At 37.0% G+C, this 27,319-nt stretch overlaps 3 protein-coding genes across 3 annotated transcripts in view; 1 reads left to right on the forward strand and 2 right to left on the reverse strand.

Moving 5' to 3' along the window:
* The window catches only part of LOC148723455 (uncharacterized), a 66,192-nt gene extending 60,555 nt beyond the window's left edge, over positions 1-5,637 (reverse strand). The window contains exons 1-2 of the mRNA XM_088732446.1: positions 5,508-5,637; positions 1,113-1,369 (exon numbers count right to left, since the gene is read on the reverse strand). Coding sequence (XP_088588572.1) covers positions 1,113-1,369; positions 5,508-5,511 — 261 coding nt within the window. The 5' untranslated portion in view covers positions 5,512-5,637. The remainder of the gene's footprint in view (positions 1-1,112; positions 1,370-5,507) is intronic.
* A 43-nt stretch (positions 5,638-5,680) lies between these two features.
* On the forward strand, positions 5,681-22,026 carry LOC111334890 (WD repeat-containing protein 82). The gene is made up of 9 exons (XM_022940707.2): positions 5,681-5,890; positions 6,013-6,110; positions 6,830-6,896; positions 7,721-7,820; positions 8,344-8,460; positions 19,664-19,819; positions 20,678-20,747; positions 20,921-21,063; positions 21,744-22,026. Exons 1-9 carry the CDS (start codon positions 5,730-5,732, stop codon positions 21,804-21,806), a joined length of 975 nt encoding a protein of 324 aa, XP_022796442.2. The 5' UTR covers positions 5,681-5,729; the 3' UTR covers positions 21,807-22,026.
* Positions 22,027-22,977: 951 nt separating this feature from the next.
* On the reverse strand, positions 22,978-27,268 carry LOC111334891 (dnaJ homolog subfamily B member 9). The gene is made up of 3 exons (XM_022940708.2): positions 26,916-27,268; positions 25,282-25,692; positions 22,978-23,862 (listed from the first exon to the last, which is right to left on the reverse strand). The coding sequence occupies exons 1-3, from the start codon at positions 27,130-27,132 to the stop codon at positions 23,792-23,794; spliced, it is 699 nt and encodes a 232-aa protein (XP_022796443.1). The 5' UTR covers positions 27,133-27,268; the 3' UTR covers positions 22,978-23,791.
* Between the last annotated feature and the right edge of the window lie 51 nt (positions 27,269-27,319).

Consider the following 27,319-nt stretch of genomic DNA (forward strand, 5'->3'; position numbering starts at 1 on the left):
TGTTTATTATCACATTGATGAAGCGCTAACTAAATATGCCATTTGAAGATTTGGCGTACAGATTTAGCATCTCAATGTCAACTGTATCAAGATCTTCAGCCATCTCTGACAGGCTGTCGAAGCATGCATCTAGATCTGCTTTCATTTTCTTTGCAGAGGTAAAGTTTTTGTCACAAACATGTGCATAGTCGATTTCTCTCACATACAAGGGAAGAATCCACAAACACTAAACTTGCGTGCATGATAATTTTCATTCAGTTTTGTCCATGCTTCAAGGTAGTACAAAACACAGGCAACATGTGAGCACGACTCTCCGAGACCGGCCTTACACCCACAGCAGTTGGCAGACAAAATCGTTCCCGACTTTTATTTAATGATCCCGATAGAAATCAAGGCTTCATTCATTCTCTCCGAATGCCTTGCATTCACTAAAAATTAATGATAAATTTATTGTTCATGATGTGGCCCTGTACACTTGAAATGAACCCCGATAGCAATTGATTATAATTATGCTTGAAGGCTTCCAAAGGCTCTAAACTGTTGTTGGTGTTAAAGCTACCGTATTTATTTAGTCATAAGACACACTCAGTTACAAGACGCACCCCAAACTTGGCAAATTAGTCAAGCCAAGTTCCCAAATGGAAAGTTTTGCGAAAATACTCCGTTCTAAGACACACCAAAAGTTTGAGAGTTCACAAAAAAGGCTGGATGGACGAAAAAGGTAGGTTTTATCACCACATTGTTTATTCAGAGACGGAACTTTTCAAGCGAGCAACACAAACATGATTATAGGAACTTGAAACATGGTTCAAACGATTGTTTTGTAGTCATGGATAACACGTTACCGAGCACATGCTGTTAAGAACGTATGCGAATTTCTGTTTGTTTGCTTTTGCAGTAAATGTTTGCTTTTGATGTTGATCTTTTGAAGTTGATCAGTGTTCTAAAGCAGTATTCCTTTTTAATTCATACGAATAATGGATTGGATTATACACAATCTGTTACATCTCAGACCAAAAAGCCCTGCTCATGTGGGATATATAAGCTAAAATGTTCCTCATTTGTTTTTCCTGCTATAAGTACTTGAAGTAATCAGTATACCACCAGGTTACCTTCTCTCTTGCCACAAGGTGAATGTGTCCTTCGCTGTGTCTGTACATCCTGATAGAAGATACTGAGGCTACCAAAACATACATCTGAGCTATAACAGCCTTGTCTTCAATTAAAAGAACATCAGCTGGAAATAGCTGCATGACACCCTCTGAGTACTCGTGGTCATTTGACGGAGGCCGTATAAGAAACCGTTTTTTCAGAACCACCACAACGGCTCTTTTCAGAGCCACCCTGGTTCTTTTTAGAACCACCAGATCTAAAAAGGTTAATGACCAACAATTAGTGTTCTTTTCATGTCTTTGTAACTGTAAGTTCTGCTAAAGTTGTGATCTTAAGATCTTGTTGTGTGAAAATACTCGGTTATAAGACGCACCCCAAGTTTTGAGCAGATTTTGATCAAACAAGCATATTTTCTTGAAAAATGGTGCGCCTTATAAGCGAATAAATACAGTAGTCTCCAGCACAAAGTAAAACAGCAGGTTCCTCGATTCCACTGGAGGTAAACAATCAGGCTCAAAGTTCTTGCCCTCCATCAAGACTGGGTTGATTCCAATCTCTGATATTTTCTCAAGATAACATTGTTTGACCTTATTCTCTAACCTGTTTGCATAATCTGATAAGGGTATTACAGGTGAGGTTATCTTGGAATATTTACCCTCACTTAACTGCACATTACTCTCTCGAGGGCAGACCACAATTTTGAAATTTTGCGCGAAAAGTGGTCCACCAATATGGCAACCAGAAGTTTCATGATGTCATGTGCACACCATTTATACCCGGCCACTTTTGAACGTTACCAAATTGATTGCTCGGTAACCAGTCATAACGTCCTCACCAGTCATAACGTCCTCACCAGTCATAACGTCCTCACCAGTCATAACGTCCTCTGTGTGGTAGTTCCAAAATGTCCCCAGGTCAAGTACCAAAACGTCCCTGGGTCAAGTGCCAAAACGTTCCTGGGTGAACGCTGGTCAAAACTCTTACCCTGCATTGCATTTCGTAGGGGAAGTTGTAATGATTGAGCATTTAATATTGCACTCTATAGATCACTACCAGACTGGAGTATTAATTTCTCTTCCAAAATAAGTCAGTTTCTCAAATACTCGTCGCTTACTTTTTTTAACAAAACAAAACAAAACGAAAAACCTTGAATAAAGTATAGCAAAATGCATAACAAGAGTAATTGTTAAATTGTCTGTAATTTGATAAAGCAACCAAAATGGCTTGTCACCACCAGAAAGGTAGCCAGTTCGCTTGTGCAGAAATACTCGAGTATGATGTTCATTCTCATTAATTCCAATGCATCACTTCCCAAAACAACAAGAAATCAGATGTTCCACCGCATGTTTGTGAAGATAATTTATATCAGTGTTTAGATAGTAGTCCGTAGTACAAAGCAAGCAGCTTCATTTAAAGCAAGCTACAGAAAGCAGAGGCAAAATGTAAGTCTGTGGCATATCAAAACTCCACACTCCGTTTTCACACGAAAACACCTGTAGTTTCACTCACACTTGGCCAAATTCACAGCGTACGTCCAGAACACGTGGATTGAGGGCTCAGTTTGGACATTGAGAACTTCGTCCGTATTCAACGAAACTGCAAGGACCAACAACGACGTTGAAGGATGGCACGCGATACTGAATCGGCATGCCAAGGGGGCAAATCTGTCCTTCTAGAAGCTCATGCGTTTTCTTCAAGAACAGGCAGATTTTATCAATCTCCAGGTCTGTCTTCTTTCAGAACACAAACTGAAATGCCGACAACATAAGCAGTACAGACAGGCCCAGGGACAGCTTTTTTAACTGTGGGACGGCTACATCACTGGGAACAAGACCGCCAAGGAATTGATCAAAAGATGTTCACACATTATGGCGCCAACTTTGGACTAATTTGAATTAATTAACATAAAAGACACTTTAATTGTAAACTTGTGTTTTAATTTAGTAATATGTGTGAAAGTATTTTGCCATAGTTGATTTGAATCATTGTTATTTATGAATTGATCTTAAATAGAGTGTAAATAAAATTTATGAAGATTTCTTTGCCATACAGCGTGAATTCAGTCATATGGTATAAATGAGAAGGACTGTTGGTTTTAGATTTTGGTTACTTCAAAAAAATGCTAGTATAACTGGAAGAGTTAAATGGAATTTTGACCCTATGACATACTGACCAGGGGACGTTTTGGTCTCACCCGAGGACATTTTGAACTGAGGACGTTATGACCAGGGGACATTTTGACCGGTAACCGATTGCTCCCATGCTCCCGAAGTCGAAATAATTAAAAGAGAGGGCAGTTAAAGTAGTGCTTCCGTAGTCCCGTGCTCCCGAAGTTGAAGAATAATTAAAAGAGAGGTCAGTTAAACTAGTGCTCCCCACAGTCCCTTGCTCCCGATGTCAAAGAGTAATATTAAAAGACAACATAGCACCTTCAGGGGTGTCTCGCATGCAAGTGATGTAGCTCGTCCAGTTCAAACTTGATATCTAAACCCCATAACAAGTTAAAGCTTATAGGACTGGTTATCAGACTTACCAAAAATTTTGAAAAAAAATTAATTGTCGAATTTTTCATGACTCCTAAATGCGAGCGCCCGAATCACCTTTTAAGAGTTACAAGTCAAAGGGAATTTGTTTGATTGCTCTCAAATTTTTACAGTAGCTAGTTTTACGTGTAAACAATAAAAACTTGTCTCCCAATATTTTATATCTAGATACTTTTTTTTCAAGAGCGATTTTTGTACAATCACTCCACATTTTTTTAATCTTATTTTAAAAATGTTCTGTAACTTTTCACTGAAATTGAATATGGCAAATCACAGACATTCCTTGTTTTAGCGCTTTGGCCCCAGAAACAGAGAAACGCATTAAATAGGCAAAAAACAAAATTCGCTTTGACCATCAACGTTCAAAAGGTGATTCAGGCGCTTGCATTTAGAAGTCATGAAAAATTAGACAATTTTTTCCAAAATTTTTGGTATAGTCTGATAGCCAGTCCTATAAACTTTAATTTGATATAGGGGTTTAGATATCTACAGTTTAAACCGGACACGCTACATTGCTTGCACACAAGACACCCCTGAAGGTGCACGGTAACCTTAAACTTATGTTCCAGTAGTCCCACACTCCCCATGTCAGTTCGATTTAAGTACGCAGATTATACATTTGAATTTGTCAGCTCACTCAACAGAAAATTCAAATTCCCAGACTTTTAATTCTTGAAAAGAAAAAAGTGATTTTTGAAAATCAATTTGGTTTTAAGGCTAAACACTCCACTGATCATGCTATACTTAGTATTGTTGATAGAATTCAAAGGGCAATTGATGATAGGGATTTTTCTTGTGGTATATCTTTAGATTTCAGTAAGGCATTTGATACCATAAAATCATGAGATATTGTTCAGAAAATTGGAGTTCTATGGTATACGTGGGATTGCAAACCAGTGGTTTAGTTCATATCTTACAAATTGTTTACAAACAGTCACCATAAATGGTGTAACTTCTACCTCTGTCAATATTTCATGTGGTGTTCCTCAGAGGTCAGTCCTTGGACCAATTCTCTTCTTGTTATAATTATATTCATGACTTTCACCATTGCTCAAAATTTTTTGATTTCCATTTATTTGCTGATGATACTAATTTACTTTGCAAACATAAAAATCTCACTTTTCTACAGGCAAGTATTAATAATGAACTCTAATAATAATAATAAATAATAACTTTTATTTATATAGCACTCATATCTTAAATTCATGGCGCTTTACAACACTGTATAGGGGACTTTACCAGACTGTCAGTTTCTTCCCAGCTATTACTGTGATTTATTTCTTGCTCTACGCTTTTTCCTTTATTATAATTGTTTAGGATTTCATTTCTAATTTATACATATAGATATATATTTCTTTTTTTTTTTTCCATGACTTGTAAATTTGGTTTATTCATAATTATTTTTAGTTTAATTCTGTGTGTGTGTGTGTGTGTGTGTCTCCCGACCTTAATACTGTTACTCATTCTATGTAATTTGGCTTCCTAGCCTTGTTAACCTTCTAGTTATTTTAGGAGGCCAAAACTCGATCTCTTAATTTTAAATTTTATATGATGTTAAATTCAACCTTCCCAAGAATAATGGTGAATAAAGTTGTTGTTGTTGTTGTTGTTGTTGCAATCTGAATTTCGGTTTACTGAAGAACGAAGAATATATATTTAAATGTGTGTGTTCTATTTCATTTGGGGACTGCGGGAGTGCGGGGCAGCCATTTTAAGACGCGTATTAAGTGACCGGGTATTCTGAACTTTAGCCCCCTTTCCACCAAGAAACACCGTTTTAGTTAAGTCCTTAACTAGCGAACAAATTTCCCTCCACCCAAAGAAAAGAGGGAAAAGAAAAATTCAACTTACCCATCCGTAACGTGCACTATCTCCTGCAAAACCATTCTCTGAAGCTCTGGTGAAATTTAGTGCCCACGTGAGCTGATAAACACTTCGCCCTACCCCTAAGAGGGCAGGACGTTTCCATGAAAACGAGACTAAAGATGTCGCAATGAAGGGTACAAATATCATGTAAGCGACACGAAAAGAAGAGAAATTGCAAATGGCGGCGGTCTGCAGACCTGGGACAGAATGAAACTTGTGGACAGTACTATTCGTAGCTTTCGAGTTGCAAAAGTATTTCGAGAAAATAGTGACCGAATCAATCATGTTAATTTCTCACCAAATGGAGAAACTCTGATCACCAGTAGTGATGATGATTCCATAGTTATTTATGACTGCCTCGAGGGAAAGTGAGCACGAACTTAAGCAAATTTCAATTTAACTCCCAAACAAAAGAACGACTTCACTTTATTGTTGTCATGGTAGATTCCTTAAGTTTAACACCTAAATTCAATTGTTTGTCGCTTTATAGGCCGAAAAGAACCCTTTACAGCAAGAAATATGGTGTGGCGCAAATCCAGTACACTCATGCCACAAACACGGTGATTCACACTTCGACTAAGGTTGATGGTAAGCTACAGCAACCAGCTATCTTAAGTTTTTCATTCTTAAGATAAAAGTTACAGCTATTCTGACTCAGAGACAGCTATTACTGATTTAGGCGAGCCAGACTTTAAAATCTCATCAGGTCTAACAAGTAAAACCGAAATTACAGCACATTACTAATTGCATAAATACATACAAAAATTGTCATTATAACAAAAATATCAGAAAGATGAGGAGAGTTTATAGCCTAAGATTGAAAAAAAACAAAAACAAAAACAAAAAGGCAAAAAAACAGATCAAAACAAGAGAAACATTTTTAAACTGGTAATAGATACCCCTATCTTACAGTGGTTGTGGCATTTGTAAATTTGCAGCAATGGATACAACAATGAGGAATAATAAATTTAGGTGTCAACTTAGTGGTTAGTTTGGTTTTATCGGCTTAGCAGTGGATGAAAGAACAAGGAATAAAGAATATACATGTTGAGTCTTAGGTCTTTTTATTTGATGGAAATGTGCCAAATGAATCCCCCTTACACTGTCCTCCTTTCTCTTATGTTCTGGCATCTTTCTGAATTTGTGGGAGCCTACAATCAGAATCTTGGATTATTCAGGGACTTACTGCTGCAATAGTGCAGAGATCAGACTTCTTTTGGGACTCTGTTCACTCATACTTTAAATCTTTGTTTTCAAAAAGATCAAGTGCTATTCCAACTCTTCTGTGATTTTGTTCCATACAACAGACACTATCCGCTATCTCTCTCTTCATGACAACAAATATCTCAGATATTTTACAGGACACACAAAGAGGTAAGGATTTGAATTTAAAAAACCCTTGCATTTTTAATTTCCGTCTTTTTGTTTAAGTTTGGTACCAGGTGTCATTTTGCGGAAACTTATGCTAAGTGTTTACTCTCAAGGGTTGGTATGGTACATATTCTCTCTCATTTAAAATTTTTTAAACCAGTGTAGTCCTTGGTTTGCTTCATCTCAGAGTATAGAAATTGATTTAAAATAAGGGAAAGAAGAAATATAACTGGTTTCAAACAATTTAAGCTGACAGAAAATCTTGACAACAAGTAGTATGTTTATGACCAGTAGGTGACAATAAGACAGCCCACAAGAGCTAAAACAAATAGTTGTAGTGCACTATTTGTTTTTGAAGGGAATGGTTGTATAAAACACTGCTGTTCTATATTTGAAGGGATGAATTTTGTTTTGAGATGTCTATTTATTGTAATTCAGTGGTTTCCTTAAGAATTATGTGCAGGCAATTACTAAGTGTGAACTTTCAAAATGTATTATTTGTGGATAGTATAATTTGAAGGAAGAGAAGTTAAAAAGTAACGAAGATTCTATCAAGTGCTTCCTTCTTCTATAAGTATTGTTGATAATGTGAAGTGACAGCAAATTGACAAATAAATTGTATCTGATATCAACACAAATAAGTGCTAAATGAAGAACAGGATCAATAACAGATAAGTGCTATTATATAATATGACAACAAATTGACAACTAGATTGTATCTGATATCAACACAAATAACTGCTAAATGAAAAACGTGATCAATAACAGATAAGTGATATTATATAATATCAGTTTTTACTGATAGTAACATTGTTGTGTTATTATAGAGTTATGACCCTGCACATGTCTCCTATGGATGACACTTTTGTATCAGGATCATTAGACAGGACTCTCAGATTGTGGGATTTGAGATCCCCAAATTGCCAGGTACCTAAATAATAATAATAATAATAATAATAGTAATAATATATCGATTTTTATAGCGCATTTCCATGAAATGCTCTAATGCGCTTTACAACACTGTGCAGGGGACTTTTCCAGACTGCCCGCGACAGTTTACAATAAATAAAGAAGACATTTTACAGATGCCCCCCTCCTGCCTCATTCCCGGTAACCAGGCCAGACCACATCACAGTAATCTCGTGATGTGGGTTCTTTAACTTCCCCTGCTGAAATTAACTAATTGATAGATGCACGAGACAGGACCTCTGGCTTTATGTCCTATCCAAGAAGACAAAGCAATGTGAGTGAAGTGTCTTGCTTAAGGACACAACGTCAAGCCCCGGCCAGGACTTGAACCCAGGCCATCTGACCCAGAGTCCAGCGCACTGACCACTGGACTACTCACGCCTTAAACTGACAATTAAAAAAAAGAAATCACCTGAATGAAACACCAATTATCACATAAACTAAACACAAAAATATGATGTTCCTTTTTCTTTTCATTAAGGGACTGATGCATGTGAATGGGAGACCTGTAGCAGCTTTTGATCCTGAAGGTCTGATATTTGCTGCTGGAGTGGACTCTGAAATGGTGAAACTGTATGATTTGAGGTCTTTTGACAAGGTATCTCCTGTAAATAATTATATTGTAATGAAACATACAATGTTAGCCCAACATCCAGTATGTTTGTCTCCAAATATCTGTAAGATGAACAATCATGTAGTTCGATATCTAACAGTTTAGAACAGTTACTACAGTTACCTCAATGTTTTCTTTGTGTACTGTATATAATAATTGTCAAATTTTCAATCCTCAACAAGCTGAGTGACTCTAATTCATTGTTAAAGAAAAAGAATCTAGAGCTTAAAGCTCAAATTGAAGATCTTGCTGAAGAGATCAAGAATCTCAAATCGCAGCTAGGTAACAAAGATGGTGACAAGTCAACATCAGCAGCAGCACAGGCTGAGAGAGACCAACGATTTCCCACAAATGAGCAAGTAGATTTTCAGTCTGTCCAAACTAGAGCAGAAGCAGAGCTCAGGCGGTTAAGTGCTCGTCTTTCCCAAGTGAGTGTGAAAGTTGATGAGGTAAGGAAGGTGATTGATGCCATCGAGGAGTACCGCTTCCAGTACAACATCAAGATTGTAGGAGTACCTGAACTCAATAGTCAGGAAACGGCAGAAGTTACCAGCAAATTATGTGCGAAACTGTTTGCGGAGATAGGGACGAATCTTATGTTACAGGACATAGACATAGCGCATCGAGTGCCACTCAGAAGTGCCGGGAATTTGCCGAAGCCAATCACATGCAAGTTTACAAGGAGATTAGCAAAGGAGGCAGTTATGGCTCGCTGGAAAGATGCTTGTAAACCAAATCCTATTAACCTTGGTCTGCCTGACTGAACGTCCTTATCCTCTGTTCGACTTTTCGGCCACCTCACATCTAAAATGCAGAATGTCTTCTCTGAAGCGAAAAAATTTAAAACTGATTATCACTTTGAATTCTGTTGGGCCAAGAATTCGCGTGTTTATCTTTGCAAGGACCGGGATTCTTACGTGTTGAAGATCAAGGATGTGGAGGATCTACAGAAACTTCTACAATTTGAGTAAATGAAATTTATCTAAAATATGTCTGTTAAGAGCTCTAATAACACAGCAAAACTGCTTCTCAAAGAACTCCCTTGCATGTATTTTGGTATAAACTTTATCCCGATGCATGGCCAATTCAATAATCTTGTACCTACTGTAGCTCCCTTCCAACTTAGAAGTACCTAGAAAATCTCACTAGTTTCCATGAGCTTGACTTATTTAGCCTGAACACAGATAGCAATATCAACCCCGATTTTAACCTTCCTAATTTAAAAATACGAAGCCAATATTATTCTCCCCACAGTTTTTATGTAATGAAAAATGGCTTGAATGTCAATACCAGAACTGGAATTCGGAAGTTTTCTTTATTTCACAACCATGTCAGAAGCCTGAAACGAAATTTTGAAAATTTAGAAACTCATCTTTTAAACAAACTGGAGTATCTTTTCAGTATTATAGGGATAACTGAGACTAAAATTCAAATTTTGATCTACCAAAACATTTACCATCTCTACCAGGTTATGAATTTGAATTTGTTCCATCACCTCTTTCCGCTGGAGGTGTTGGTGTGTACATTAGTGACAAATTTAAGTGCAAGATAACAGAAAAAATGTCACCGGTGCCTTCCAAGTTCTGTGGGTGGAGTTTCTCTTTGAAAAGAAAAGCAATATTATCTGTGGAATAATCTGCAGACAGCACAATTCCCCAGAGAGCTTTCAGCCATATTTTGATGAAGCCCTCGAGAGATTTAGTCAGTCCAATAAGACAGTTTACATAATGGGTGATTTCAACATAAACCTCTTCAATGCCGAAACATGCAATTTCACTAAAGAATTCTTACTCACCTTACAAAGCTACTCGTTTAATGATTGATAAACCAACTAGAATAAGCAGCTCGGCCACTCTAATTGACAACATTTTTGTAAATAAAAATTGTGGAAGAATCACAAGTCACAACATTATCTCAGACATAAGTGACCACTACTGTCAATTTTGCTTGACTGAATTCTCCTGCAAAACAATTTTCCCTAAAAAGACCATGGTGCGTGACTTCTCTAGGTTTTCAAAAGAGGATTTTAACTCTGAATTAGCACAAGTCAGCTGGGAAGGGATTCTTGCAAGAACAAATGAAAATATTGATATCTCTTTTTCAAAAATTTACAACAAACTTAACAAACTGTTAGATAAACATGCTCCCCTTAAACCTCTATCAAAGTGAAAACTCAAGCAATCCTTAAACCCTGGATTTCCAAAGGAATAATCATATCTATAAAAATCAAGAATGCTCTATTCGCCTCAAGGGATACCGACAAATACAAATTCTATCCCTAATTTTTCTTAGTAAAAAGCTCTATTATCACAAGTATTTTACACAACGTATGAACAATATGAAGTGTAATATTCTTGATACGAAAACACGATGGATTTTGATAACAGTTTTAATAATTTAAAAATACAACCTCTTTACAAAACGATGCTCATGTGTTCTCTACATGTGCATGTCCGTAACGTGTAATACCGCTGATCATTACAACTTCCCCCAATGAAAATGAAAAGAAGAAAAAATGAACACAACAGAGTGTATGCACACTAACACCAAATTGAGAAACGCTGGGCAGTGAAACGAAATAAAAAACAAGAACTTATTAAAAGTGCGATATTTCCTCTAACTTAAACTTGTTAGAAATGTGTACAAAGTCGTTAAGACAAATGTTTGGCACAGTGGTCCCACAGTTTCATCAAACATCAAGACGTAAGATGTGTTTATTGTTATGCAACATAATCCTTGAAACGTAGAGGCCTTCTCACAGTTCTTCCACTTGCTGTCTTGCGAGGCTCTGGGATCTCATCCTCAAATGAATCAATTTCCTCTTGGTTGAGACATGTTGTAGTGGGTCTTTCAACAAGTGGGATTGCTTGGTCTGCTGTTTCCTTGGAGGGTGAATGTTCATAAGCTCTCACCATTGAAGAATCAGTATTAGGTGAGATGTCAGTTGTTGATGGACTGCTTCCTGGTGATTTCATCAATCCTCTTCTACTTCTACGGTACTCTTTACCCTCATCAGTTCAAATCCTATAAGATCTCGGTGTTCCAGCATGATCTGTTACAACGCCCGGTTTCCAATGGCTTCCCATTTGCACTCTGATCCAGTCACCTTTCTCTAACGTGGGGAGATGTTTGGCATGTTGATCAAAATAGTGCTTTTGTTTTTCTTGTTTGAGCCTCAGTTTTTCCATAACTTTGTGTGAATCAAGGACTTTAGGCTGGAGCTGTGCGTCAGTTGTGGGAATTGTTGATCTGAGTCGTCTGCTCATGAGTAGTTGCACTGGTGAACCAGTGTTATCTATTGGGGTGTTCCTGTATTCAAGTAGTCCTAAATAGGGATCCTGTCGATCTTGCTTAGCTTTGGTTAGTAGATTTTTCACTATTTGAACTTCTTTCTCAGCAAGACCATTGGCTTGGGGATACTGTGGACTGACAGTTTTATGTTTGAATTCCCACTGTTGAGCAAACAGCGAAAAGTCTTTTGAGGAATACTGGGGACCATTGATGCTGATCACTTCAGATGGTATTCCATGTCTGGCGAACATGGATTTGGGGAAGGTTATGACTGTAGTACTTTTGGTGTCTGGAAGCTTGGCTACTTCAAAATATCTTGAGTGATAGTCAACAATTATCAGGTATTCAGATTTGTCCCACGTGAACAGGTCTGTGGCTACCATTTCCCAGGGCCTGGTTGGTATGCGCTGAGGTATCATTGGCTCTTATGTGTTTCGCTGTTGATGCTCTAAACAAATGGTGCATCTTGCTATCATGTCGCTGCTTTGAGAATTCATTCCTGGCCAGTATAGTACATCTCTTGCTCGTCGTTTGGATTTTTCGATCCCCATGTGGCCTTGATGCATTTGTTGGAGCATTTCTTTTCTCATAGAGGATGGGATCAATATTCTGTCATTTTTGAGAGTAATACCATCGATTTCAGAGAGCTCATCTCTTACATGCCAGTAGACTTGAATATTTGCTGGCATGTGAGACTTTGTTTTTGGCCATCCAAATTTGATCATTTCGTTCAGCTCTTTCATTGATGGATCATTTGCTGTGGCTTCTTTAATTTCTTTTAGTTTTGGCTTCGAGACTGGTAAGTTAGAAGTTAGTAGGTGGACATGTAATGCAATTTCTTCTTCCATGCTGCCAGAAGTGGTCTCGGGAAGTGGTGCTCTGGAGAGCATGTCAGGAAGTACTAACTCTTTTCCCGGTTTGTATTCCAATGTATAGTCATACTTCTGCATTCTTAGTAGGATTCTTTGCAGTCTTAGTGGTGCTGATGCCAATGCCTTTTTAACAATGGCCTCAAGGGGCTTGTGATTTGATTCTATGGTGACTTGCTTGCCATAGGTGTATTGGTTGAAACGTTCTAGGCTGAACTGAATAGCTAAGAGCTCTTTTTCTATTTGAGCATATCTTGATTCTGCATCCGTGAGGAATCTTGAAGCATATGCAACAGGACATCCACCTTGTAGTAGCACCCCTCCTAGACCAGTTGGGGAGGCATCACAGCTGATGGTAACAGGTTTTTGAAGATCAAAAAATCTCAAGACTGGCCCTCCATCTTTGGTTAGGATATTTTTGATTTCTTGTAGTGCTTTGTCTTGTTCATATGACCACTGAAATTCGATGTCCTTTCTTAGCAGAATTCTGATAGGCTCAGTGACGGTTGCCAGATTGGGAATGAACTTGCCCAGATAGTTGATAGTTCCAAGGAGTCTTTCTACTCCTTTTTTATCAGTTGGTGCAGGCATGTCGTTTATGGCACACACCTTTTCATCATCTGGTTTGATTCTTTCTTGTGTGAGTTTGTGACCAATGTAGGTGACTTCTTTGACTTTGAAAATGCACTTTTCTTTGTTTAGGGTTAGGTTAATCTTCTCACATCATTCCAGGACGGCTTGTAGATGATGGTCATGTTTTTCTTCTGTTTCTGCATGCACTATTATGTCATCGATGTCGGTTTCAACTCCTTCCAAGTTGCTGAAGTGTTGACTCATCCGCTTTTGGAAAACTTCTTGGGCAGATGTGATTCCGAATGGAGTGACTTGATAACAGTACTGCCCAAACAGTGTGTTGAAGGTGGTTAGAAGTTGACTTTCTTCATCAAGAGGTATCTGCCAGTATCCTTGGTTAGCATCTAGCTTGGTGAACCATTTTGCATTTGCCATACGTGTAGTGATGTCCTCTATGGTGGGTAGCTGAAAATGTTCCCGTTTTATTGCGTTATTGAGGTGCTTTGGATCTAAAAAGATCCGCAGACTACCATTGGGCTTTTCAACAATGGCCATGGAGTTGACCCAGTCTGTGGGTTCTTCTATCTTACGAACAACCCCTCGCTTTTCCATGTCATCCAATTCTTTCTTCACTCGGTCGCGAAGAGCTGCTGGGACATTTCTAGGTGGGTGTACAACAGGTGTCACAGTGGGGTCTATTTCAATGTGGTAAGGTTTTTCCAAACGTCCAAAACCTGTGAATACTTGCTTGTACTTTTGCAGCATTTCTTCTTTCAGTTCTTCAGAGAGCTTCTTAGCTTCCTTTCCTCTGTTTGGTTTGGTTTGGTCTTCTTCTCTCTTGTTTGCCATAATCACTTCAATTAGACCCAGATCTCTAGATGATGTGAACCCCAATACTCCTGGTTGATTTGTTTCTACTATGTGGAACGTCAGCTCCTGTTCGACATCTGTTTTAGATTTCACTGGTAGTTTAATAGTGCCAAGTACAGTTAGCTTGTCTTCGGAGTAGCTTACTAGATTGTGTGTGCAGGCATTTATCTGTGGGTTGCTACCAACTATCTTCTTTAGGTCTTTAAACAGCATGATGTTAACTTGAGAGCCAGTGTCTATCTTGAGTTTTGTGATATGCCCTTTTACTGGAAGCTTCACATAGCATTCCCCATTGTAGATCTGAACGTCTGTAGTGACAGCTCCTACAATTAGGGTTGAATTAAGATTTTGTTCTTCCTCTTGTTGATCTACGTCCAGTCCATGGACTTTTTTCCGTGATCTGCATACACTCTGGAAGTGATTTCTTTTCTGACAATAGTTGCATGTTTTGCCATATGCAGAACACTCTCTTAGACCATGTTTAGTTCCACAGTTGCAGCAATTGAACTTCTTGCTTGGAGGTCTTTTTTCATCATTAGCTGAGGGTGTCTTTTTGTCTGCAAATTTGTTTTTCTCTTTTTCAATTCAATGCACTGATGAGTCACAGTCTAGTTCTTTCATTTGAATTTTTGTGGCCTCTGCAGATCGTACTACGTCTACTGCTTTTTCAAGTGTAAGGTCTTTCACCTGGAGAAGTCTTTCTCTCGTTTTCGTGTTGTTTACACCAAGTACAATTCGATCCTTGATGAGAGAATTTTTCAATGTCCCAAATTCACATGTTTCACAAAGCTTTTTTAGTATTCATTACATACTGCTTGATACTTTCGCCGCTTTCTTGGGCCCTTGAGAAGAATTTGTATCTTTTGTAGCTGACATTTTTCTTTGGTTCACAGTATTGCTCAAATTTCGACAGTACCTTATCACTTTTCTTGTCATCGTCTTCTTCATCCCAGGTTGGAGTGTTGAAAACATCGATAGCATCATTGCCGATAACTGTCAGAAGTGTTGCTACCCTGGTTGCACTGTCCTTCAAGCTTATTCCGGTCGCAATTTTGTAATTTACATATTTCTGTTTGAATTTCTTCCAGTTGGCCAAGATGTTTCCCCCACTTAACTCAAGAGGTTCTGTGAGGCTTAAGTGCATCGCCATTTTGATTGTGTGTTCTTCGATTTCCACTGGTTGTTGTGTTTCTTCGGTGTTTTCTACCTCTTCCGGCGTGTCAAGAAGTGACAGATCCTGTGACATGAAGTTGGATCGCCAATGTTGATTGCTCTGAAACGCCGGCTGTATTTTGTCCAAATTTTCGCTAGATGGATGGTTGAGTTTCTGTTTCGTGTTTTACTCCTGACACCATGTAATATTCTTGATATGAAAACACGATGGATTTTGATAACAGTTTTAATAATTTAAAAATCCAACCTCTTTACAAAACGATGCTCATGTGTTCTCCTCATGTGCATGTCCGTAACGTGTAATACCGCTGATCATTACATGAAGAAAGCATGGATTGGAATCAATGACGTAATGAACCATAACTGTTAGCCTTAAACGACTAAATGGAAATGGTTTGACGTAATCCAGTGGCATTGCCGAACATGCTAAACAATGTCTTTTCTACGGTTGGCCAAAAGCAAGCGGCAAATGTACAAGATAGTAATTGTCACTATAGTGAATACTTAACAAATACTAATTTCACCACTTCCTTTTTCTTTGAACCAGTCATTTCATCAGATATTGAACTAGAAATCTCGCTTTTACCAGCAAACAAGGCTTATGGACTATATTCATGCCCTATTTGTGTTTTGAAATGTGCAAAGAGCATACTCACTTCACAACTAGCCGAGCTTTATCAACCTCTCTGTCCAAAGTGGAAAATATCCTTCCAAGCTAAAACAGGCAAAAGTTATCCCGGTATACAAGGGTGACAATGAGACCAACCCTAGCAACTACCCTCCTATTTCGCTACTCTCCATCTTCAATAGAATATTTAAAAACTTATGTACAAACAATTGAAATCATACATCAAATATAATGAACTTTTATTTGAAGCCCAGTAAGACTTTAGAGAGAAATTCTCCACTCAGCATGCAATTTCGGACATAGTAAATACAGTACAAACTAATATTGACAAGAAAATGTTCACATGTGGTATTTTTCTCGATTTCAAAAAAGCGTTTGATACTGTCAATCACACTATTTTACTTGATAAATTGCACCATTATGGGATAAGAGGCATTGTACATGAGTGGTTCTCGTTGTCTTTGACTAATCGAACGCAAACAACGCATATTGGTGATATAAAGAAAATAATTCAAATACTGGAAAATTATAGACGAACAATCGACATTTTGACCATACCACATGGCCTTCATCAGGAAACTGCCGAGTCAGGTCATGCAAGTGTCACGTGATGGCTGACTCGGCACATACCATAATGTATGGTCCCATGTGTGCGATAGTACAAACCGCAACCCCCCTTTCTTATTAAGAGAAGGGTCCTCTACCCTCTCCCAAACCGCTTCTTTGATGCCACGTCTGACACAGTCTTCTTCCTTGTCCAAGATCTTCACATCGAGTCAGCTATCATGTGACACTTGCGTGACCTAGGCTGACTCAGCAGTTTCCTGATGAAGGCCGTGTTTGATCATTCGTCTATAATTTTCCAGTATTTGAATTATTTTCTTTTTATCATATTCTCAACTGGGTGACTGATACAATTCCTAGCGAACGCATATTGATAATGACCATATTTCATCTAAGAAAAACTCGGTAACTGGAGTTCCACAAGGGTCTGTTTTAGGCCCCTTACTTTTCTTGATTTATATTAATGATATTTATCTTAAGTTTGTAGCAGTAAACTTGGCTTTTATCTGTTTCCTGATGACACAAACCTGTTAAATGCCGACAAGGACTTGAAATCCCTTGAAACCGTAGCTAATAATGAGCTAAAAAATGTTTGTGACTGGTTTGATGCTAATAAACTAACCATTAATGCGAAGAAATCAAATTTTGTCGTTTTTATACCAGCACAAAAAAGAATTAATCATCAGCTATGTATCAAAATTCTGGATAATAACAACAGTGGATTCACACTTCTTGAACGCAAAGATCATGTAAAATTTTTGGGTGTATCAATTGACAAGAACTTAACCTGAAAGCCAAATATGGACCATATTGCTTCGAAGATTAGTAAAATAGCCGGCATAATTGCCAGGTTTAGACATCATGTACCTTTAAATACCCTTCTTCAAATTTGCCGATGGCTGATTTTTCCCTACACGCTCTACAGTATAGCTGCTTGAGTTCAGGCAGCTCAGAGTGATTTAAAAAGATTCTCACCTTACAAAAGTGTGCACTCCATTTGATTTTCTTTTCCAGCAAAATATCTCATGCTATCCTTCTTTTCGTAACTGCGAGTATCCTACCTATTACTATGCTCTATTTTGAAACAGTTTCCACCATAATGCATGATGTTTCTACTAGCTCCACACCAAGGAATATTTGGGAACTTCATCTGACATCCATACATACAATGCGCATTTCTCTTCCACAGAGAATTTTTATGTACAGAAATCTAAGTCTTTCTCTGTGTTTGGTATGAGGTTATCGAACTGTCTAAACCCTGACTTGCGTAAGCTCACAGAAAGAGCATTTAAAAGGAAAATTCATAAGTTGCTTTTGACTATACTTGGGATTGAGGACTATTATTTCGACACCCATTCACTAATATTGAAATTCAATACCATTGATTATCGAATATTATTCGCTCACATCCATATGTCACAATTCACTCCTCTCTACTTTCCAGTCTGCTCTACCTGTATTTGATTACTATGTCTTGTTTAACTTACTAGTAATTTTATTGTATTTAATTTGTATGACAACTCATTTAGCTTATAATGTAGTAAACTAATGCATAGCTTATAACTGCAGTAATACTGTAGTAGTAATGAAATCTCTTTAGCTTACAATGTGTAGTATTTACTTATTTATTAATAATACCTGCCAAGATTAGCTAATGCTACATGTAGGTTGTGTAAATTGGCTTTTAATGTTCCATGAAATAATAATAAAAACAGTAAAACAGCAGCAGCAGCAAAAAACAGCAGCAGCAAAGAGCACTGCCAACTCCTGTTGAAAAGGCAACTGAACCAAAGGGCAACAGCTGCATTTAGTTTTGTAAAAGGAACACTTTGGAGGGTTAAGTGTTTTTAGGAGCTTGGGTACATGGCATAATATCAGCTCGAAATAAATCAAAAGGGAAATTAAAATTTTCAGATTACGAAAAGGATGGTCTTTATTTGATGTTAGTTGACCTAACTTAACAGACTTTTGCTCCTAAATTACCTTTTTTTTTAGATTACATTAGTCTCAAAAAGTTCACTCATTAGTCATTTACATCCAAAGAAATTTGGAATAAGTACAATATGGTATCAAGTGAATAGTCTCAATGGAATGTTATTAAGACTGCTCACATTCATATTGATCTTTTGAAATGAAAAATAATATTGGGGTTATTTCAAAATAAAAAAAAAATTGCAGGGTGATTTGCTAGGCTGGTATTTTTCATGGCATGTACTTAGTTTGTGATTGGCATGCTTACCTTGTCATTGAAATGAGTGCACAATAACCAAAGGCACCATTGACCCCAAATATAATTTTTGGAAACAAAGAATTGGATTTTTCAGTCCTACGTACTCTTCCTTCAGTGAGCATTCCTTGTTTTTACCCTTGATGTTTGTAAAGTGCAATGTACACTTAAAATGTATGAAGGAAAGTTACTTAAATTTAATTTGTCACATGACCAGAGTAAGCCTAGTTCATAAAGTTCAGCCTTCAAGGAGGGAAACTTAGATTTAAAACCTTCTTTATTCAACAACCAAGTTAAAAGACTGATTGTTGGTAAATCATATGTGCACTGTGAATAAAGGCTGATAGTTTCTAAAGAAACTGTTTGGGGCTGCATCGGCGAGGGTAATGAAATAATTTGGATATATCAACAAAGTTGAAATAGTAAATTGGCCACCGTAACAATTACAAAAGCTGATATTTCGAGCGTTAGCTCTTCGTCGGAGCGAATAGAGGAATTGTAGCTCCATTTTCTGCCTTTCAAAGCACACACAAACCACAATTCTTCTATTCGCTCCGACGAAGGGACAACGCTCGAAACGTCAGCTTTTGTAATCGTTACAGTGACCAATTTACCATTTCAACTTTATTGATATATCCAAATTATGTGCACTTTGGTTTTTAAGAAATTTAGATGAAAGTCATCCTTGTGGTAATGAACACTAGTGACCAGCTTCCAGTTGGCTTGTTAGCTCAGTTGGTAGAACACTGTTCTGGTATCGCAGAGGTGATGGGTTCAAATCCCGTACAAGCCTGAGTTTTTTTTCAGGCATTTTTTTCACTACTGCTTAAATAGTGTTCATATCCAAGTTCAAAATTTACCTCTTTTTTGTATTTTTTATTATTATTATTATTTCAGTTTTAATATTTTTTCTCACTTTTACCTTGCTTTGCTGTGTAATCTAACCTACATTTTCTTAAAAATTTAAAAGTGTAATTGAATTGTTTCCTTTAGGGTCCATTTTCTACTTTCCACATTCAAAATGACCCAAACATTGAGTGGACTGGAGTTAAGTTTAGTTCTGATGGAAAAATGATCTTATTGGCCACAAATGGAGGAGTCATTCATTTGATTGATGCTTTTCAAGGAACACAGCTACATACTTTCACTGTAAGTACTGCTTATGTTAGTTGCACAGTAATGCTAAATTTTTGTAGTTCTGGTCAAATACCTATACAGCGGCACACTTACATTCATCGTGAAACTGAAAAATCAGATGCGGATATCCTGTCTATAGACAAGGTGAAGTAAGATTGGAACATGTAGCAAAAACATCAGTTATTATGTAGAGGTTTCTCTGGGCTTTCATCATTGTGTGATTGAGCAACACATTCTGCTGCATTTGCTAAAATGAAACATTTGCCAAAAACTTGCAAAGCATTAGTGAGTGACAAGATGATCCTTTAAATAATGTATTAATATATACAATTTAAGTATATTTTGAATGTAAATTGCTGCTTTGGAGTACTACTTTAGCTACAATGTACACTAAAGAAACTATAAAGTGACCTGATCTAAAATTAGCTAAAACTACCTTTATGTTAAAGGCAGATAGTTTCGAAAGAAACTGTTTGGGGCTGCATCGGTGGGAGTAACAAAAGGACTAATGAAGGGCTAACGCTCGAAATGTCAGCTTTTGTAATCGTTACCGTGGCCAATTTACCATTTCAACTTTAATATATCCAAATTATTTCGTTACTCTCACCGACACAGCCCCAAACAGTTTCTTTCGAAACTATCAGCCTTTATTCATTTGTATTTTGATTGCTGCAACTACTAACTTTTGTCTTAGCATTTTTCAATCCACACTGCCTTTAAAAGCACACACAACCCACAATTCCTCTATTCGCTCCGACAAAGGGCTAACGCTCGAAACGTCAGCTTTTGTAATTGTTACAGTGGCCAATTTACCATTTCAACTTTGTTGATATATCCAAATTATACCTTTATGTTACATTATTTATTTAGGGTCATACTGTGACAAGGTCTACTCCAGTTGAAGTTTGTTTCACTCCTGATGCACAATATGCCATCTCTGGTAAAATATTTTACATCAATATATCTACTATCATATGTATGAATTCAGTATTTCACTCAGAGAACAATTTTATTTGGAGATTCATCAGTCGCTGAGAAACAAATTCAACTTCTTGAAGTACGTTTCATCATACCACCTGAAACATGTAAATGGTGCATTGTGTTGTTGAACAGGTTCTCAAGATGGGCGTGTCCATGTCTGGGGGTCAGACAGCGGGCAGAAGCTGACTGTTTTGGAGGGTAATCACCCTGGTCCTATTCAATGTGTTGCATTCAATCCTAAGTACATGATGTTGGCCAGTGCTTGTACCAACATGGTCAGTATTATTTATTGGTGACACATGCATGTCTGTGTACAAATTATGTACAGTTAGTAGAAGAACAGATTGAAAGATTACGAGTTGATAACTCATCAGAGTTGAAGGTGATTCCCTAGAATGAAGTTTGTAATAACTTTGTATTGAAACTTTGCACACTGGTGTCACATGTTAGGGAGATAATAACAAAACGGTTTTTTAAGGGGTCCTCCATCCTCATTTCTGTGGTACATTCCAGACTAATGCATGCAATTCCATCCTGTTTTACTACTGTAGTGTAAGTGCAGTTGTGGATAAAAAAGGTGTTGTTTTTTTTTCGTTAAACCTTTGATATTATGCAACCATCATCTGACCAATATTATAAGTCATGTGTCTTTCAGGGTTTTTTTTTTTTGTTAACATCCTGCACCTAAATTTTTATATAGACATTTTACAACAGTACAACCTCCTTTTTCTTTCAAAAAGTTGAGAGTTTTCTGTAGCAGCAACTATCCGAGCTCAGTTGATTCTGATGTCAACTTGTCCTGTGATGAAAGTTTGCTACTTACCCAAACTCAAATGAAGTACCAGTAGTTCAACATTTTCACTAAAAAAGAAAGATGACTTGAGCTGTGAGGAACCATGCTGAGATCCAAAGCAATGTTGAGACTAATATCTTGTTATTTTTGTTCTGTTTAAAGGCATTCTGGTTACCTAATTTAGAGGAGGTAGATGAGGCAAGCAAAAGATCCTTACCAAGCTAACATGGGGCTGTTCACTCAGCCAATGTAGTTGCCACTGAACATTATGAACCGAGTATAAACAGTGGGCCACCAGGAAGTGTTGGTTTCATCACTGTGGTTGATGTGGGAAAAGAATGCAGTATAAATGTTGTATATACTGGTAACATATCTAGTAGCATTCATAGTTCTGTTTATTAGTTTGTTTTTTTTTCCTTGAAAAAATAAAATATCAGAAAATGCATCATTGAAACTTGTTCTCTTAACTGTACATTCTAGTGGGATAAATAGTGAAAGTACCTTTGCATTTTCAGTCTGGAAAATCAGCTAAGCACCAGAACAATCAATAGTTTGGTTGTTTTGAGAATATAAATTTCAATGAACACAGCTGCCACACAAGGTGAAATGTGATGCAGCTTTGCTTGGAAAATGTAAGCTTCACTAACTGCTTAAGTCAATAAATTGTTTTCTTTCTGAACTATTTGCAGAGAAAGATTCAGAGAAAGGGTTGCTGTGGTATCATTAACTATAAAAAGAAAAGAAAAAAGAAGGTTGAGAAATACTCAATTGGGCATCTTTTATATAGCTATCTTAAGGAAACAAAACAGAAAGTCCAGAAGCTATGATCCATGAAAGAATAACTGTTTAAAAGTAATCAAACCTCTCTGAGCCTTTAACTCTGACAGTTTGAGCCTCCTTTAGAGTCCTAAGCCCTTTCTAAGTAGTAAGGGCAGGTTCCTTGATAGGGGTTCCCTAAATATTTTTAACTGCATTTCTTTTAGGCTACTGGGGTTACTCTGACCTGTATTTCCTTTGCACTGGCAAGAGAATGGTTTAGTTAAAAGTGACATTCAATATTCAAGCCAAGGCAGAAATAATGTCTTAAAACATCATTAAATTAAAAGTTCTACAGCAGACTGAGAGATTCTTGCAGATGACAGATGTACCTAACTTGTCTCCCCTCATGTGGACAGAATCATTAACAAGTACATGTAAAATGCAGTTACAAACAAATTTTGCTTATCATCCATTCTTTAGCATCTACAGCCAGGAAATTTGATGCACCTATCCCATCATACTTGACATTTTGTGCTAAGGTCCTCAAGAAATCATTATTTACAAGGAACCCCTTTTTCAGAACTCTACCAGAAAAATTCAGAGATGTTTTAAAAGATCTCATCAAAACAAGGATAAATTTTTAAGAAATTGTGATTTTATTCCATGTACAAATATGTACAGACAAATTCTATATTACTTTACAGTGACTTGCTAAATAAGTAATTCTTGTGTACCTTAATCATACACATATCACTAAATTTCAGAGTTAACCGCATTTAATGGCAAACAGTGAATCCTTCACTACTATTTCACTTTAAATATTGTAGAAATCTTTCAAAAAATTCCTTCTGGTACAAACAAAGAACAAAAAGAGATTTTTTTTCAGTATATAAGTCATTCTGATTGAAGAAAAAATATCATACCACCCTCAGTGCCACAGGTAGTTGAGAGAACCTTCAAACAAATAAAACACTCGATAATTCTTCACAAAAATATATTAATCCTTCTGCCTTAGAATAGACAATTTTCATTAGTAACTTTCTGCCCTATTGCCACAAATGTTTTGCTCACCCCATTCCCTTTGCCCACCACACGTACTAGGGGACTGTCAACTTGAGCTACCATTCAAGTTTTGCCTACATTTGAACCCATCGCTTAAACTATGAGTAAATTAATCTTGTTCTGTTCAGATTCACTTAACTCAACAATGTTCCCTCTGTTAGCATTGTGAATTAACTGAAAACATCGCTGAACATAATTAAATAACCTTTCTGTAAAAGCTAGATTGTTCCATGTAATTTCCTACAAGCTGTAGTTAACAGCAGTGTATCAGTTACTTCAGCTACCTGTGGCACTACTTAATCCAGTTTGATTATGATAAGTTTCCCTACTACACTTGTCAATTCCCTGTCCCAAGAAAATTATAATCTACAAAATAGTCGATACCATCCCTATGAACAATCTGTAAAAGTTGTAACCATGTTTCCCACTTTCCTTGTGACAGTTCTGCAACTTCTACCTCCTAAAGATCAAAAGATGTATGATGTTAATAACATACAGATAAAAAAATAATTTGCATCAAGTCACTTACAAAAATTGAAAGATATCTTCAATAAACATTAACTTCTTGCTAAGTGAGTGTGAGGCCGATATTGAGGAATATATTGGCCTAAGGTCGTGAAAGTACAGATCAAGCACAGCAACATCTGTACAAAAACGATTGAGGACCAATAGTCCCAAGTACAGCTCCAGCAAGGGAGATTAGTATTATTAGTGGTTCACATATTTACTTTATTTGGCACTCAGACCAAACTTTTTATTTTGAATTTGCCGGCTTTAGAAAACAAAATTACACAGCTTGTGACCATTCCTACAAATATGGTCTATATGGGAAAATACTGCCCAGCAAGTAAGAACCAATCAGAATGCTCAGATCTACCTAATGAAAACCTTGCCATATAATTATACTGGAATTAACTGTTATTTAACAAAAAGATGCATTCAAAGGCAGTGCAACAATAAACTCATTCACAATTCTTCACTAACCCTACATGAACACAAAACCTGGAAAGCTAAGATCTGTGGAACACCTGCTATTTTCTTCACCATGGCATGCACCTCACTACTGCTAGCCTACTATATTTCAATTCCAGAACCAAAGATACATTTCAGTGGATGGCGGTGAAGGTACTAAACAACAGTTTATCACAATGATTTGATGAGAAACTAAAGTAAGCTGACTGCATTGAATAACAAAAGTTAAAACACACTTAAGATATGCACTTTTGACTGCACTTTTTTGTGCGTAATGCAAAAAACAAGCAAAGGTTTTGCATGTGCATTAGCCATGTACCTCTGAGCTGTACTGTTCTTTTCCCTGTACTACCTTTGAGACATTGTAAAAGTGACTGTAACTAGCCCAGTTTGTGCATGGTTAAGTTTTCATGCCATTTCAGTCACATGAACAGTGTGTTTTTCCTCTTGCAGATTACAAGTTAGTTGACTCAAACCTTTGCAAGATTTATAGTTATTTAGCGCGTTTTTGTTGTCCATTTCACGATCCTAAGGCTGGACAAGGTAAATAAGTGTATTTCATGTACTAAGTTTAATTAGTTCCCGTATAGCATTTCATTTCAAATTTTATTTTTATGTTTTCTTTATACAGTGTCATTCAACAAACTTTTGCATATGTCATCAGTGTACTTTTTCAGTTTATTTTAGTTTTAAGTCTTCTGTTGAAGTTAGTAAACCTACCAGCCATGACTACAGTGGTTTTTTGTTAATCCCTGTGGTCACAGTGGATAACCACTCATTGACCACATGATAACAAATAACACTGCCAGTTGCTATTTCCACATTCATTGGCTCTTCTGTAGTAGAATCTTGATCAATGATCGTTTTGGTCAATAATTTGTAAAATATACTTTTACATCTCACTTACTTGATTGTGTCTGTTTAAACTCTGAATGTCTGACATTTCTGTGGAATCTATCCCCATTATCTTCAGAGTAAAAGTCATCTCTATGTCTACCAGTATGAAAGCTGTCATCACTAAAGAATGAATCTCCAAAGCCACCAAACTTAAATCCTCCTCCGAAAAAGTCATCTTCCTCGTCATCTTCATCATCATCCTCATCAAAGAAATCATCAAACCCTCCTCCAAATGAAAACTTAAAACCTCCGCTTCCTCCCCTATGATTGTGTCCATTTCCAAAACCAAAGTCAAAGTCTTTAAACAAATCATCAAAGCTCTGAAATCCTTGATGGAAGTTGAAGCCATCATTATTCATCCCTTCTGATCCAAACTGGTCATACTGCCGCCTTTTCTTCTCGTCTGATAGTACCTCATATGCTGCATGGGTAGAGAGGGGAAATAAATTTTGTTAACAACATCCCTAAGGTTAGTAGTTTTAGAATCAGTTTTAAGATTACTTGAGGGACTGAAAACAAATTCTGCAGTTTTAATATCCAGGGTAAAGTGCACTTGGAAGTAAGCAGTAAGTGTTTGGTAAACTGAAATTTATGGTTTCATATAAGCTTCTCACTGTTCAATTTACACTTCTTTCTCACACAGACGATTGAAATTTCTTTAACAGTACAAGACAGATACCTAGCCATTGTGGAGGCTTTAATCAATCATAAAAAGTCTCTTATCTGTACAATATAACACACATGAAGAAATCAAAACTGTCTGTAAACTGATGGGTAATTTATTGAGAATAAAAATGTTCCTGGATACTTAATAATTCAGGTTGAAACTGAAATGTTTATGGCAACTGTTTGACATCTTCAGACCCACAATAAAAATGACAACCGTTTCAAAATATCTGGCCTCATTGTACAATGTACCTTGTGATCTTACACCTGTAGTGTTCACATATATGCATGTACATCGCATGTAATTATACTCGAGATAGTGAAGTGACCACTTCTCAAAAAATAATAAGGTGTTTCCGAATAAGAAAGCACAACATAATTGTAGAGATTTGCAGGCTTAAATCCCTTTACAAAGTTTCACAACCATTCTACTGACTTTGGGAGAACGACTTAAACGTTGACAATCCACACACGACTTGGAAAAAAATCAAAACAATAAAACGTCTAGATATTGTTGTGGAATTTTACCATTGTTGTGCAATCCACAAGTACACTGTAATGTCAACAATGCCGAGATTAACTAAAACCCAACAGTCTTTGAAAACAAGAATATTCGTTTTAAGGAAGTGAGGCGATCGTCTCCCCATCACGAACAAGACAAAATTTAAATATCTGCCAAGAGGTTTGACAGTGAACATAACAGATTCACAGAAATCGACACCCGGTATTTGAAGATATCTAACTAACGTCGTGGCTTTTTACCAATTTATAATCCATAAAAAAGGAAATCAAGACTTCCTTTTTCATTCGGACGAGTAACAATACAACTTAAATGTTAAAAAAAAGACTGGTTAAGGTAACTGGTAAATCTTGCTCAATATGATTGTTTCGCTTGTTAAGGCTCAATCACAAGCAACAAACACATTTCAAGAGAGATATATTGAAGTCTAAATCAAGAATTTACATTACATTACCTACCTTCAGCAACCTCTCTAAATTTTGCTTCAGCATCTTTAGCTTTATTTTTATCGGGATGATATTTTACAGCAAGCTTCCTGAATGCTTTCTTGATCTGTCTGTCGTTCGCATCTCTAGGAACCCCTAATATTTTATAATAGTCCTTGGCTACAGCCAAATCGACCACCAGGATACTAAATGCCGCCGTTACCAGAAGAACAAGATTGTCACAGTTCATAGTCCTTTTATCTGTGATTCAATAGGCAAACAGTCGATGAGCGAGAGAATTTCAATCCGAAAGAATAGCGACCAAATGTTTTCTACCAAAGCTAACGTGTAGTCTTCTCCGTAGCAGAATGTTCCCTTCAAACTGCAGCATACGAAGCGTTCTGTGATTGGTCAGTGGGCAAAGATGACGTCTCACT

The sequence above is a fragment of the Stylophora pistillata genome, chromosome 9, assembly GCF_964205215.1.
Source record: "Stylophora pistillata chromosome 9, jaStyPist1.2, whole genome shotgun sequence".
In the NCBI taxonomy this organism is placed as follows: domain Eukaryota; kingdom Metazoa; phylum Cnidaria; class Anthozoa; order Scleractinia; family Pocilloporidae; genus Stylophora; species Stylophora pistillata.

Excerpts from the sequence above, each read along its gene's own strand:
- LOC111334890 (XM_022940707.2), top strand. The coding sequence starts at position 5,730 with ATGAAACTTGTGGACAGTACTATTCGTAGCTTTCGAGTTGCAAAAGTA. Across the intron at positions 5,891-6,012 it reads TATGACTGCCTCGAGGGAAA|GCCGAAAAGAACCCTTTACA; the intron begins GTGAGCACGAAC and ends GTCGCTTTATAG. Across the intron at positions 6,111-6,829 it reads CACTTCGACTAAGGTTGATG|ACACTATCCGCTATCTCTCT; the intron begins GTAAGCTACAGC and ends TCCATACAACAG.
- LOC111334891 (XM_022940708.2), bottom strand. The coding sequence starts at position 27,132 with ATGAACTGTGACAATCTTGTTCTTCTGGTAACGGCGGCATTTAGTATC. Across the intron at positions 25,693-26,915 it reads ATTTAGAGAGGTTGCTGAAG|CATATGAGGTACTATCAGAC; the intron begins GTAGGTAATGTA and ends CTACCCATGCAG. Across the intron at positions 23,863-25,281 it reads GTTTAAACAGACACAATCAA|GAGGTAGAAGTTGCAGAACT; the intron begins GTAAGTGAGATG and ends TTTGATCTTTAG.